Here is a 13,689-nt window from a genome sequence, read left to right on the forward strand (position 1 = left end):
AGCCTGAGGATACAAGGATGATGTTGTCTCTCCAAGCCGACATTATATAAATGTAGTTGATTTATGGCTGCCGCCACGTGGTCCACATGCTTTTCTTTCTTCTATCTTTGCATATAGACAAGATAATGCGTCACAAGTCTTGGCTTTCCCGTTCCGTTTTAGTGCTCACCTCTTGTGGCTTTTTGCTCACTGAGCAGCCTGATAATACTCACTGAGCACGACCTGAGCAAAGCGCGGGAGCAGCTAGCTCAGCAGCTTACCTCAGTACTACTCCCTCGGACCCAGCGCAAAACTGAACTCCTTCAAAACCGGCGAAAGCTTCCACCTTGCAAATAGCTGCCCATTTTCCACCAAGATCCGCCGTAGCACCTCCCCCCTCCCCGCCTCTGTAGCAGGCCACACACCCTCCCATATCCTCACATATGGCTTCACGGCCCCCAAGACCTCCCTCAGCCACCTCCCTGCCCTCCCCTCTTCAATCCTCCCTGTCCCCACCATCCCCCTCTCTAGGTCCTCCAGAAAAACATCCCTCTCCCGCCCCCCCTCAACCGCAGCCCGCATCACCCCCAGCAACATATGCGACCGCACTGCAAAGTCCAACTCACCTACCTCCGCCTTCACCCCCACCGTCTCCTTCACTGCAACAGCAGCCAAAAACTCCACCTCCTCCTCACTCCCAACTTCTCCCTCCCACCCCCTCCACCATGCCATCGGCCCCACCCCACCATCCGGCAACCCACACCACACCACCTCACTCTTCCACGCGCCATCCGCATCTGGCTCAGCAGCCTCCCTCCTCGCCGCACTCGTCTCCCACAGCTGCGCCGAATACTTTGATTCCCACGCGTACATATCATAGGCTCCTTGCGCGACCAGTCTCCCGAACAAGCTCGGCTCCCACGCTTCCCGGGAAACTGCCTTGGCTGAGCCAGATCGGCCAGGCGAACCCAGCCCCATGTACTCAAGCCAGAAGCACGCTTGCGTCTCCGAGTAGGGCGCCACACTGGTGTGGGCCGTGCGCAGGTGCGTGATGGTCGTCTCGAGCGTGCTGAGGGCTAATCCAGTGAAAGTCGCGAGCGGGAGAGAGGCCTGCCTGCGGCGCGTGCGCGCGACGCTGTAGGCCCAGCGGGGGAGTTTTGTGGCGTGTGCGGGGGTCGCTGGCGCGGCAGCCCCAGCGGAGAGTCAGAGTCAGGTAGGTCTTGGAGGTCAGGCAGGCGGTAGAAGCACGCTGTGGTGCGCTGGGTAAGGAATGCAGTAGAGTAATAAGAGCGCCATGCGGAGGAGTGGAGGAGTGCATGGTGTGTGGTGTAGAAGGACTGGAAATCATCAGGGGAAGGGAAGTCACCCTCAAGTTGGTCAGTGGAGCGGTAGATGGCCGCTGCGAGCTGGGCGAGGTAGAATATATCCAGGGTGCTGTGATTTATCAGTTTTTGTACCTGTAGTCTAGTGCTATTGCCCAGGGCATAATAACCTTGGAACTTACCGATTAAACCTCAACTCGCTCTCGCCGAACGACCATCCGCGCGCGTGCAGCTTCTCGACAACATCAAAAACGCCGCTGTCGAGCCACAGCCCCTCGTCCATATAGATGAATGCTATCCGTAGCACTTTCTCATGGCAGTCCACCGGCACCACGCCGCCTTCGACGCCAGCGAGGAATTCTTTAGCGCTCATGGCGAACCCTCTGATAAGTAAATGAGGAATATGAATATGAGTATTAGATCCTCACTCGGTATGCCAGGGGTCAGGATGTAAGTAATCCGCCAAATTCCACTAACATGATTCACTACCGAGCCGCCATTGCCCCTATAAAAGCGGCGGCAGCATAGATAGAAAAGGCCCCACCTGCCAGACTTTATCCTGTCTATATGCACGACTTGTTCGTTTCTGAATGTCAATATATACAGATATATATATGGGCAAAAAGAAACAAACTCCAACCTTTTTGACAGGCTAAAAAATCTGGGAAAACGGACACAGAAGCCTTACCACTGTTATCCTTATCATCAGTGAAATTTACCGTCATCATCTAGGCCTTTACTCCGTACAATAATCGAAATAGGGAGACCGTCACGTGTTGACCCCGCAATCTTGGAACGCGTGTTGGACGCGCCGCGTTCGCGATCCTTTCGCGATCCACTTCCAGTCCGATCTGGATTTTGTTAAAGCTGACCACTGACATCCCTCTACTGACGTTCCCCAAACTTAGTCTGTGGGTCCGGATACGCCCTATTTATCGGCGGGCATATCTTATTAGTTGGAGCCTCAAAAGTAGCATCCCACGTCGGAAATCAATCAAATTGACCGAGTTAAATGAACGCCAATCAAGCAAAATCGCGACACCCTGATGTCGGTTCCCCCGGTCCCCCCGATGGGTCTTGCATCTGTTCACGGGGCCATGATTTCTGATATAGTTGTCACAAATCGTCCCAACACAGGACGCGGCAAGAAGCTCACTCTATTACAACTAAATGTTCTGAAACGGCTTTATGAGCAACAACTGCCCTCTGTACCACCTGGAGAGGTACCCGTGAAAAGCTTCTGGGTCAATCTTGTGACCCTCTTTCGTCGGTATACTGGTCGGGAATATTCCTGGCAATCCGCGAAGCGAAATATCCTGGGGTCCACGAATAAAGATGAACCACAAAGGTCTAGCCAACCAACCTCGCCCGTCGAAGTAGCCAGCAATGAGTCTCCAATTATTGAACCCTGCCCTCCGATTGTTGTTGATACGCCTGCACAACGGCGAAACTTGAGTGGAAAGTCGCAATCACTAGAGAAACGAGACGAGACGCCAACGGGGCCACCATTCCTCAACAGCCCCGCGTGTTCTGAGCTTGAAGAAAGCCCTGCCGTTGTCGGCGAATGGACGCGAAGGACTTTGTTTCCCAATGCAGCCAGGTCCAGCCAAAAGCCTGACAGCATCCCTAAATTACCCCGACTTTCTCAATCTCGTCGTCGATCACGATCGCCTCAGCTTGAGTCGCACCCTGTGTACCGGTGTCGATCACCCACGTCCAACAATCGGGCCCATGCTGTATCAAGGAAACTGCATCACCACTTAGGGTCCATCTCAACCGCCGGACGTAAGTCTGGTTCCAACCCTGCACCGTCGTCCACCCTTGTGTTCCAACCCCGCAGTGAAATGAAAGCTGCCTCAAGGAAGGGCAATCTTCCGACAAACAATCGTGACTCGAATCTATCGGGAAAAGAAATCAGGAGGCAATCAAAAACCCCCGAACAGCAGCAGGAGCCAGTCAGAAAGAGTCTCGATGATTCTCCATATCTATCCGAGCCCGATGAGTTGCCCCAAGCACCAGCTCTGATATCGAGGAGGTGTCATGTCACCACGAAGAATGAACCATAATCTTGGCCGAATGTGGCATTATGAATCAACTGGCATCGTGAATGAAAATTGAATGCGCGATGCAACTGGAACTGGAGGCGAATTGGGTCTGCATACAAAGATAATGCTCAGTAATTTAGTACCTTTGATTGTTTTGTTTGATGTTCTAGATACCCCTCCGGCGTTAATTACACTGATTTTTCGCACGCTTACTTTCCCAGTGTGCAACTATATTCCAATTGAGGATATGTGAATACTAAGACCTTATAGTACCTGGGTAGCCATATATGACGATTGGAAAACAACCCACTCCACTGATTACAAAGGAAAAACTCCAGAAGAAAGGAAGTATCGTTTGGGCTTTTAGACCTAACTATGTAGGCAATCAAGCATGCCAAAGGCGACAGTAGCCGAGAAAAGTACATTACGATTATGATAGTAAACGGATAAAAGTGAAATGCGCTGTGAACATGCAAGTTGCTGTCATTCATCCCCCCCCCCTCGCTATTTTACGGGCCCGCGCCAATCTTTCAATCTCTTCTTCTCCGATCTTCACTTTCACTTTAGCTTCCTTTTCGATCATTTTGATTCCCGCTTTCACCTCCATCAAGAACTCCAAAAATTTCACATCTCTCCAACGGCTTCCTCGGCAACCCGAGCATCACGAAGGGTCTCAGCAAGGTCCCGAGACACCTGCAGCGTGGGATCCAGTAGTGCAGTATGCATGGAGTAATCATCCTGGGCACCGCAATGCAAGATTCCTGTGCCCTGCACTCCTTGGACTTGAATTTTGGCCGAAGCCATACCCTGGGCAGGACTGGATAAGTCAGGTGCGATATCCGGCTGAGAGATTTGGATGCTGGTTCGACTCTCGTTGATGGAATCAGAGCTGAGATCGATGAAATTCGCGGGATTAGCGGGCTGGTTTGCCGCGGGAGTCTGGTTGCTCGCTATGGGAGGAGGGGGGTTAGTTGGATCATACCACTCATTCAGGCCGTTGTTCCATCTCCAGAACCGTGGAAGATCAGGTGGAGGCCAGTTTCCGCACGAAGGTAGATGGATATCGGTATAAACTGGGTCACGGACAGCACCGAATGAACGACGGTCAAAGCCGACTGGGCCTCGGGCAATACCGAGCTCAGATTGGTCGGATTCATCATTGGACAATTGCTGTTCTTCAAGGACAAGGTTTGTGCCAACGTCATCCTGCGGAATGAACGAAATGGGACGACCCACATGACGAACTATTTCTTGCGCACGAGAATAGATCACCTCATCAAGCATGATAACCTCACGCAGAGTAACAAGAGCGTAGGGATCGACAGCAGGAGAAGATCCAGTTACAGAATGCCCAGCAACATTACGAATATTCTGCTGAAGCGTACGACTTGGGGGAGAAACGGCGATATCCTGAGCAGTGGTAGATCTCTGTATGATTGGAGGAGAGTCAATGACAACAATTTCAGCGTCGCTACTACCAGTCTGTCGTACTAGAGAGGCATTCCGCTGAACCGGCGCACGAGTGCTAGCAGCCCCAGGAGCGGCATTAGGTCTCATAGCGGTGGGAAGAGTGTCAAAGAGAGCGAATTCATGGTTTCTACCACCAGTCTGTCGTGGCGATGAAGCATTTTGCTCAACAGCGCTTCCTGTAGCACGATCTGCAGCAGCACGACGAGCCTCCCGACGAGTTGAGGCAGCCTGTTTGGCAGCAGCATCCCGAAGGGTCTCTTCCCTGACAATCTCTGCCCTTCTTTGAATGTCGGCCCGAGCCTCTTGAACTACCTCAGGGTGGGCATCCTGCATGTCTGCAGCCATCTGGCGGATGCGGCGGAATCGGCGCTCCATGTAGTTGATACTGCGGTCACCATCATAAAACACGACCATACGATCATATCGAAGCTATTTTGTAACTATTAGCAACCATTTCAATGCAAAAAGGACGCAAAAGCAACGTGATTATAGGATGGTGGGGAGATTTTGTCCTGCTGCCATCGAAGCACCTGGTCTAAGAGAAGACACACTGTCTCGCTAACAAGAGAGGCAATGGATAGCCATCATGTCGACCAGAAGCCCATGGGATTGCAAAGTCTAGAGAGGATCTGAACCTGAAAAAACCACTCGGACCACAGATGCTTATCATTGAGAACCACCAGGTATTGCCCTCCGACAGAAGCAATGATCTAAGGCATAAAGCCTGGAAGTTTGAGCCAATACCATAAATCTCATAAGAAGAAAGAAGGGACAAGATGATGATACGTACCATGATCTCGGGATGAGCCGCGATGAATGCTGCAAGCAGTCGTTCGCTGTTATTCGACATCTTGACGTTACAAGGCTGTTTGATGTGGTATGATGAAGTTTGAATATTGGAAACGATGAGAACAAAAGGTACAACGCAGGCACGCTGTGATGCAAAAGAAACGAGTTAATGGAAAATTTCGGAAAGAAAGAAACTTGCCGGTGAAAGTTGGAGAGGTATACAAATTGCCTTCAGATGTTAAGCGAGCACGTTCTTACCCTGAGCAAACTGTTCTGCTGTTCTCTCGCTTGACTTGGACGTTACTCGGACGATTTCTACAAGAAAGATTCGTCCAACATCTAAGCAGAATCGTTCCCATCTGCCTAACTGAAGACCGTGCTGGATCGTCACATTCCCGTTATATTGCCGTCGTATATAGGGTGGAATCTCATGATTATATTCATATTGAAATACTTGATCTAGCTACTTTCAACTCGCGGGTTGGCATTATCACACCTATGTTGTGCTCTATTTTCACGATCACTCACAGGAGTAGATTCTTTATGTCACTTCCTCTGATAAGAGCAACATGACTAGGTAAGCATGGATCATCCCTGAAATCTTCACGATACCACCCCCACAAACCGCTGCAAGGCAGACGTTCTGTCGATGGCGAGATGAAACCTTTGGGGTCGATGCAAAATGCCTATACTGGGCCCACGTCGGAAAACCGACCATTATCAGGTTGCACGAGAAGAACTCGGGAAGCAATTTGGACTTCAGCTTCTGTCTTCTTATTTTCCCCCAGCGCTTTCATCAGGGAACCGAAAGGTTGTTGGTATCGATACCGACATTTGACGACAGGATGATATGGTTCTTCTGTCTATATGATGGAAGCTATTCTTTGATACTTAGGGATTTTCGACATGCCAGTAGTCGCGGTATTCGAAAGAGTCGGCTCGATCCGTGCTGGCCCCATCTTTTTCATTTTTGCATCTGTCAGCCTTAATTGGTGAACAATGCGGTTTGTGCTTTGTGGTGATTGTTTGCTAACATAATCTAGTGCCACCTACCTAGTAGGTGGCCATACGCTCGTTATTTGTACCACAGATATTAAGGACAATAAACTTCCTAATCGGGTATAGCGTTAGGGCTACGACTAAATCTGTTAACACCAGCATCACAGGCCTCTTTGGGCAAAACAAAAGCTCCTAGCAGACCATAGATATGTTTTTTGGTGCTAACAAAAGCAAGTCGACGGATCAAAAGACTTGACAAACTCCAACCTAGATACATTGTGGTTGAAAACTCTGCCAACTGCCAATGTCGAAGGCATTCATTCCACTACAACAATACTGGAGCGTAGTAGATCAGTTTATATAAACGGTTGGGTTGGAATTGCAATAAGCCACCAACGAATGTATAAAATATATCAAGAAAGACCTCTCGAAAGATGTGCTTCGTTGGTGCAAGACTATGGAATAATTTTAGCTCTCTTTCGACTTACTAGAAGAGTGATCCAATAAGATTCCAGACCATAGGTAATCTGCGTCACAAAATTTACTTCAAATCCATCTGAACGCTATTTTACCGTCCAAAAACGAGCTGCAGTCGAACCACGATCGAACCATGATAAAATATGAATCGCATCGCAAAGATGGGTAAACTCAAGTTGTATAGCACTGCTGATCAGACTGTATGTTGTTCCCTCAATTCTCTGTCATGCTCTTGTTATTGCATGAGTCAACGTATGTTGGGTCCATTTCGCTTCGATTACGCATTGAGTGGATATGTATATGACATGAAACAACATAAACCACTAGGCAAATAAATGAGCAGAGTCGATAGATGGCCCAATCACAATTCCTTCAGTTAAACGTTTCTTGCGTAATTTCAAATTAGGCAGCGTGCTGAGGTTGAACAAGATATGATGTTAGTCTAGACTACGTATGACGCTATACACGGGAGACTCATCAATCACGTGTTATATACTATCAAGTTGTTCAGACTAAAACTATAGATCGTTTGCCTCAAGCTTCTTTCTTTCCTTCTTCTTCTTCTTCTTCTTCTTCTTCTTCTTCTTCTTCTTCTTCTTCTTCTTCTTCTTCTTCTTCTTCTTCTTCTTCTTCTTCTTCTTCTTCCTCCTCCTCCTCCTCACCAACTTTTCCACTATCTTTCCGTGGAGCTTAAGCAACACACAATTTACTTCAAGTCCACCTGAAAGCCGTTTTACTGTCTAAATCCGAGCCGCAGTCAATTGCATCTCATTTCAAAGATGGGCAAAGTCAAGTGGGATAGCACTGCTGATCAGACTGTATGTTTTCACTCAACTCTTTGTTATGTTTCCGTTATTGCATGAGCCAACGTGTGTTGGGTCCATTCCTGGCCGTTCCTTTCTACCTCACGTCATGCTGGGCGATGTTTGGTCAAGCGCCAAGGAAATGTCAGAAGCTCATGAGAGAGCTATGCGTCTCCCCCTTTGACATTTTCCTTCTATGATTTGATTTACTGAACCGCCACGCCTTGCTCAAATATCTCTTTCGTATCACAACACCCGAATGGAATTCGGCATTTCGACCAATGCAACTAACATTGAAAACAAAAATAGCTTCTGGCGAAGATCCTCGAGACCCATGAGTTGAGTGTGGATAGTCACGCTGTCGCTGCAGCCTGGCGTGAGCAACCCCAATCTCAAACACAGCTGAATCAAAGAAATGGAATCTATACTAACATTTTGATAGCCGGTGCAGATGATTCAAAGCCAACTCCTCGTGCTATTAAGGAGCGCATCACTAAAATCAAGGACATCATCAAGAAGGGCGCGCCTGACGCCGCTGGAACGAACAGCCCCGTTACTCCAAAGAAGGTCACTCCCCGAAAGAAAGCCGCTGATGGTGCAGCCAACGACACTCCGACAAAGAAGCGCAAGACTCTAACCAAGGCGAAGACTGTTTCTACTACCGCTGGGCCTGTCAAGGAGGATCCGGTGCCCAAAATCAAACGAGAGATCACCGAGGAGGAAGATGAAGAGCTTTTCAACTATCCTATTTCCGCGACGAGAGAAGAGAGCACCGATACTGAAGATGAAGGCCTCTTTGATTCCCCCATTGCCAAGGAAGAGCCCTTTGATGACACCGCCGGCGAGAAGGATCCTGGTCTCTGCAATCACCCAGACGATCTAACCCTGAGCCAGGACCCTGCAGACTACGGGCTGTGAAATTGCGTCGAGCACGGTTCTGAGTCTCATTATGTGCAACAATTGTGGCAGTCCGGTTTCCTTGTACATCATTTACACATACTGACAACCGCATGCACGCTCGAGGTCCTCATGATACTATGCAAGCACTTTCCATTTGTTTCTGCTTGTGGCGCACATGAATTCAAAAACTGTCTTTTCTTGTTTTATGGACAGATCATTGAGTTTGGATATGCAGCGTGGCCTGGATGTTTCTAGACGGAAGAAAATCTCGAAATTTCAAAAAAAGAAGGTTGACTGGGGATTGTTTGCTAGCCTCATAACTTAGCCGAATCTACTCTATCACCGTCTGGCTCTACTCTGCTTCTATATATTATACTGTGAAGGAGTTACAAAGCTTGTAAAATAGGCTTAGTGACCACTTGAATAACTCAACGAAGCGAAACAGAGAGTGCAGCGGGTATCAGGTTCAAGGGATTGCTTTTGTACTAGCCCCGGAAAGGCCTATTCGGCATGATTAGCTTTCTGGATATTTGTCGCCATTTGATATCGTGGCGAAATCTGACTTCTTCTATTCATCTCGCACTCTTGTGCTTCTTAGACTCGATGGGCTGGTCGCTGTCACTGTCCAGAATCGAAGCAATGAACTCTGCCTCGGACTCGGCCCGCAGCCCCTTGTCGCCACTTTCAAGATTTTTGATAATCTCGGCGACTCCTCTCTTATGATTAAAGCTATAAGTCGCTAGTGAGGCGCTTTCAGTAGCAGGGTTGCCGTCGGGGTAGGCGGGGTCCCGACTTCGAGAAATCCTGCTTCGAATTGCGCTCTCGCTGCAATCTGTATTGTACAGTCAGTATATATGAATCAAAAGAGAAAATGTGAGTAGCAAAAGCAAAAGCAACAAGAATATACAAAAACGCAGACAGAACGATGTGTAGACAAACTTTCTGAAACGTAGGGAAAGTCAAATTGACAAACAAAGACTTTGGCATTGATCAAAGACCCTAAATGCATGTAAGCCTGGAGGGGGCCGGAACGGGGTAGTAAAGAGGAGGTTGAACCACATAACCGTAGCTGGGCTTGAGCAGGACCCCGCAACAGTTGTGATATGTAAGCACGAGATCACATATTGAGCCCGAAACAGATTCATACGGCCAGATGCTCGACGGGCTACTTTCCGTAAATTGTCTATCTTAACAGGCACTTTAGTGTTTGGAGGCTGGGTGCGTAATGCTATATAGCTATAGAAATATGGTTTTGCCTGCCCTGCCCTGGATGCTAAGATTTCAGTTTTCTCTTAATTTCCAATCAAGGCCATAAAGCTACCTTGTTATCAGTTGAAGCAACTATCATTTGAATTGGAAGAAGATCCGATAAATCTGGACTCGTTTTCCGTCACAATATGGCTAGCAGAGCTGACACCTGGTTCCAGCCATTGGATCCAGATATCCGAAGCGATTGGACAGGTCTCCGTGAAGTTTGTCTGCGCCGTTTCGCACTACCAGTAGATGACAGAGCGACCCAAACTACTCGAATGGAAGAACTGTTCAACAACATGGACCAAGGCCTAGGGGAGAAGATTTCCGAATACCTAGAGAGAGCAGACGACTTCGATGCTCAATACGGGATAGAAAAGAATGGTTCGATATGAAAGTGGTTTATGAATCACGAGATCGTCAGAAGCGCCAAATACAATCTTATACCTATCAACAAATGCATGGCCATCATTGTATACCTAGTTTACAGCTTAGATGAGGTTGTAGACATTGCTCTGAAAGCCAAATTCACCTCACATTTCACCGCAGATGCTTTGTTTTTTTTGGGGGGTAATTCTCAAGCTGATGAGTACAGAACTGCTGCCATAGTTCATGGGCAGTAGTCGTACCGATCAAAATGCAATGATAGTGAATGACTGGTGTTAAAGGCCCGAACAAAAGGTTGAAAAAAATAAAGACAAGCGTCCTCGGTATGGGACTTTTCAACGCCCATCGGCAGCTATGAAGTGAAGAAGAAGTCATCTGATATATGCGACGGTGTATCTGGTAATGATCTATCCAAAAGTTCCTCACTTTATTTCAAAATAGTTTTCTTCTACACTTCTCCTATTCGACCTTCCAACTCAACCAACTCCACCATTGATATTCATCACTGGTACCAACATCTAATCCATTCATCAAAATGCCCGCATCAAAGGGGATCTGGGACCATAAGAAGGACAAGCAGGTATGTCACCTGGATCGCATTCCCACTTTTTCATCATCGGCGCCCTCACTAGTCAAGATGCTTATTCCAAAGTCACGCCCACTGCCATATCTTCATCCGCTCCATACGACCTTATCAACTAACATGGACTTCTTCACTCCAGCTTCTAATCGCAATCGACGATACCAAGCCAGGCGTGGATTGGTCGGCCGTTAGCAAGAAGATGGGTGAGTATCTCTATCCCATTTCACTTTTTCATACAATTAAATTCTAATACAACACAGACTGCTCATACAGCGCGTTGAGAAATCACTTGGGACGGGTCCGCAAAGAGCTGGAAAATGAAGAGAACGAAGCCAGTCCGCAGAAAACCAATTCCAAGAAGGCTGCTCCGAATAAGGCTGCTCCAAAGCAGACCATGACCAAGGCTAGCAAGGTCGAAAAGTCCGACAACGAGGCTTCTGCCGAAGAGAGCGAGAATGAGTAGGTTCCCTCTTTCGATGTGGAAGAAGGGACGAGTCCCTGTATTTGCGCACGAACGGGGCCTCTAGCGCTCTCTGGGCCTATTTCGGATTTCGTTTTCGGTTCTTTTTCTTTTTTGCTTCATGAACGTTCTGTGGCTCGGGGGATTCAAGAGTCGGTGAACTCAAGGTTTCCATTTCTAGGGTGTGAACATCCTGGTTCTTCTTTACTCAACTCTCTCGTGGAGATTTGATACACAAAACAGACAATTTTGATAATATTTGCGAGGCATCCCAATCGCGGACGTATTCAAACGCAAAAACATATGCTATCAAGCAACGCACAAATAAGTTCAATTAGGATAACATTCTCGGCTGGGAATCTATACTTAATCACAACGTAGACCAAACAAAATATCCACAAAGACGCTGAAAAATGAAATGATGCACTATGCATGTCCTTCGCATTGGAGCAAAAACAATTCGATATCTACAACGGACCCGAAGAAGGAGGCGTGGGATTCCATGGCTCACTGACAGACTGCGACCCCGCCGCTCTCCCCATCTCCTGCGGGGATTGATCTGAGTAATTACCAGATTGAACATAGGGCATTTGGTGAACATGTGCTGTTTCAGGGAAGCCAGCTGGTCCCCCATGGCCGAGTTGATGCTGGGGGAGGTATTGATTGGAGCCGATTTGGACCAGGGGGTTGTGGTGTTGAGGACTTCCCTGGCCTTGGCCGCCGGACCAGTGCGGGAGCTCCGGTCCTGATTGCGGCCTCATCATGTGTTGCTGCTGGTAGTGATTCTGCGCGTGCTGCAGGGGTGAGAATCCCTGTAGAGCAGGGTCCGTGGCGGCTTGCTGTGATAGAGAACGTGACGCGGTGTAGCCCTGGAATCTGGTCGGATCAACCATCGACTGCGACGAGTGGCCAGAGAAGTTGTCTAATTGTTGGTAGGGTTGACCTTCCTGGTGGAGGGATGCGTTCGAGGCTCGACGATTGAATTCCCTCGAAGACTGTTCAGCATGATGCGGAGACGAGTACGAACCAAAGAGTGGTTGTGACAATCCTGGCTGGTGACCTGTTTGCAGTTCTGCTTGCCACTGGGGCTGTGCAGCTCCAACCATCCCCCTGTTCATTTCACCATGTTGGCTGCTGGTTACTGTCCACGATGCCGGCGGCTGAACTCCATGCATGGCGGCCCCAGCAGAAAATCCCTGGAAGGATTCTGGATGATGGCCCATGTTGTAAGCGCCGGGTTGTCCCTGGTATCCACCTGCATTGTTACTCCATGCCGAGGGGGAGAGACTTTGACCCAAATTATGGGAATAACTTGGATGGCCATGGTTCGCATAAAACGCCGGCTGGACGCCTTTCATCTGTCCTGCAGCACCTTGAAATACATTCTGATACTTGATTAACAATTTGATAAGTTACCAGGAGACTCAAAGTTCTCGAACTTACCGACCCGTATCCGGCATTTGCGGGTTGTTGCGCATACTCACTGGGCAGGTTCTGAGTAGTCTGGTTGGGGTACCAATTCGATGCCCCGGATGCATGCAGTGGAATTTCCGACTGCCCATAGATCTGTGGGTCAAGAGAGTTCTATCCCACCATCAGTGCCATTCTTGGAACGCTTCGCAGACATAATGAGCGCGATTCCCTACGGAAATTCTCGCACTGTCCGCCGCGGGATAGTTGCCCGCCATAATATTCCCGGACTCCATCCTTCGAGTGCTATTATTTGTTTGGTGTGCCGGTGCTTGCGAGGGCCCTCCTTCGATCGACGGTGTTGTCGACGGCGTCAAATGGATCGGTTCGGTTGGGATCTCCCATTGTGATTTGCCGGTCGTTCGCTGCACGTAATACCATTGCCTTCGTACGCCTTCCCACTGAGGAAGCCTGGTTATTGTTAGCTCACAGTATTGAAAACGTCATTTTGGGACTTACCAGCCTTCTGGAAGTCGTGGTGGTGGGGAGGACGGGCCTGCGGTATCTGCAGGGGCCTCGGGGGCCATGGCCTATTGTTTTTCGAGGTCAAGATAAAAAGATATGATGAGGCATTCAAATTACTTGAAGGGAAAGGAACAAGGGATAAATGTGATAAACATGAAGTTCAGAGAAACTCACGGATAAGACGATCTTGTGGGGCTTTTGGTTTGAATCGTGCACAGACCATTGAACGTGAAAATGATCGAAGTCCTGAACACACTCCTCCAGGGCTTAGTATTAGTTAATTTACTAT

General features: G+C 48.5%; 8 protein-coding genes across 8 annotated transcripts; 4 read left to right on the forward strand and 4 right to left on the reverse strand.

Moving 5' to 3' along the window:
• Window positions 1–405: 405 nt before the first annotated feature.
• Window positions 406–1,674, reverse strand: N7529_006973 (uncharacterized protein; the record flags this gene model as incomplete). The annotated part of the gene is made up of 3 exons (XM_057242500.1): window positions 406–1,048; window positions 1,114–1,413; window positions 1,484–1,674. Coding segments are annotated over 3 exons (1,134 nt in total), but the record flags the coding sequence as incomplete, so codon positions are not given.
• A 673-nt stretch (window positions 1,675–2,347) lies between these two features.
• Window positions 2,348–3,367, forward strand: N7529_006974 (uncharacterized protein; the record flags this gene model as incomplete). The annotated part of the gene is made up of 1 exon (XM_057242501.1): window positions 2,348–3,367. The coding sequence occupies one exon, from the start codon at window positions 2,348–2,350 to the stop codon at window positions 3,365–3,367; it is 1,020 nt and encodes a 339-aa protein (XP_057097860.1).
• A 603-nt stretch (window positions 3,368–3,970) lies between these two features.
• N7529_006975 (uncharacterized protein) lies at window positions 3,971–5,666 on the reverse strand (the record flags this gene model as incomplete). The annotated part of the gene is made up of 2 exons (XM_057242502.1): window positions 3,971–5,245; window positions 5,607–5,666. 2 exons carry the CDS (start codon window positions 5,664–5,666, stop codon window positions 3,971–3,973), a joined length of 1,335 nt encoding a protein of 444 aa, XP_057097861.1.
• A 2,194-nt stretch (window positions 5,667–7,860) lies between these two features.
• N7529_006976 (uncharacterized protein) lies at window positions 7,861–8,802 on the forward strand (the record flags this gene model as incomplete). The annotated part of the gene is made up of 3 exons (XM_057242503.1): window positions 7,861–7,899; window positions 8,194–8,260; window positions 8,327–8,802. 3 exons carry the CDS (start codon window positions 7,861–7,863, stop codon window positions 8,800–8,802), a joined length of 582 nt encoding a protein of 193 aa, XP_057097862.1.
• A 554-nt stretch (window positions 8,803–9,356) lies between these two features.
• N7529_006977 (uncharacterized protein) lies at window positions 9,357–9,771 on the reverse strand (the record flags this gene model as incomplete). Its single annotated transcript, XM_057242504.1, has 2 exons — window positions 9,357–9,609; window positions 9,758–9,771. 2 exons carry the CDS (start codon window positions 9,769–9,771, stop codon window positions 9,357–9,359), a joined length of 267 nt encoding a protein of 88 aa, XP_057097863.1.
• Window positions 9,772–10,181: 410 nt separating this feature from the next.
• Window positions 10,182–10,430, forward strand: N7529_006978 (uncharacterized protein; the record flags this gene model as incomplete). The annotated part of the gene is made up of 1 exon (XM_057242505.1): window positions 10,182–10,430. One exon carries the CDS (start codon window positions 10,182–10,184, stop codon window positions 10,428–10,430), a length of 249 nt encoding a protein of 82 aa, XP_057097864.1.
• Window positions 10,431–10,957: 527 nt separating this feature from the next.
• N7529_006979 (uncharacterized protein) lies at window positions 10,958–11,468 on the forward strand (the record flags this gene model as incomplete). Its single annotated transcript, XM_057242506.1, has 3 exons — window positions 10,958–11,002; window positions 11,145–11,208; window positions 11,266–11,468. The coding sequence occupies 3 exons, from the start codon at window positions 10,958–10,960 to the stop codon at window positions 11,466–11,468; spliced, it is 312 nt and encodes a 103-aa protein (XP_057097865.1).
• A 464-nt stretch (window positions 11,469–11,932) lies between these two features.
• On the reverse strand, window positions 11,933–13,462 carry N7529_006980 (WW domain-containing protein; the record flags this gene model as incomplete). Its single annotated transcript, XM_057242507.1, has 4 exons — window positions 11,933–12,850; window positions 12,909–13,049; window positions 13,112–13,346; window positions 13,395–13,462. The coding sequence occupies 4 exons, from the start codon at window positions 13,460–13,462 to the stop codon at window positions 11,933–11,935; spliced, it is 1,362 nt and encodes a 453-aa protein (XP_057097866.1).
• Window positions 13,463–13,689: the final 227 nt, after the last annotated feature.

This window comes from Penicillium soppii (assembly GCF_028829465.1).
Source record: "Penicillium soppii strain IBT 18220 chromosome Unknown utg000005l, whole genome shotgun sequence".
Taxonomy (NCBI): Eukaryota; Fungi; Ascomycota; class Eurotiomycetes; order Eurotiales; family Aspergillaceae; genus Penicillium; species Penicillium soppii.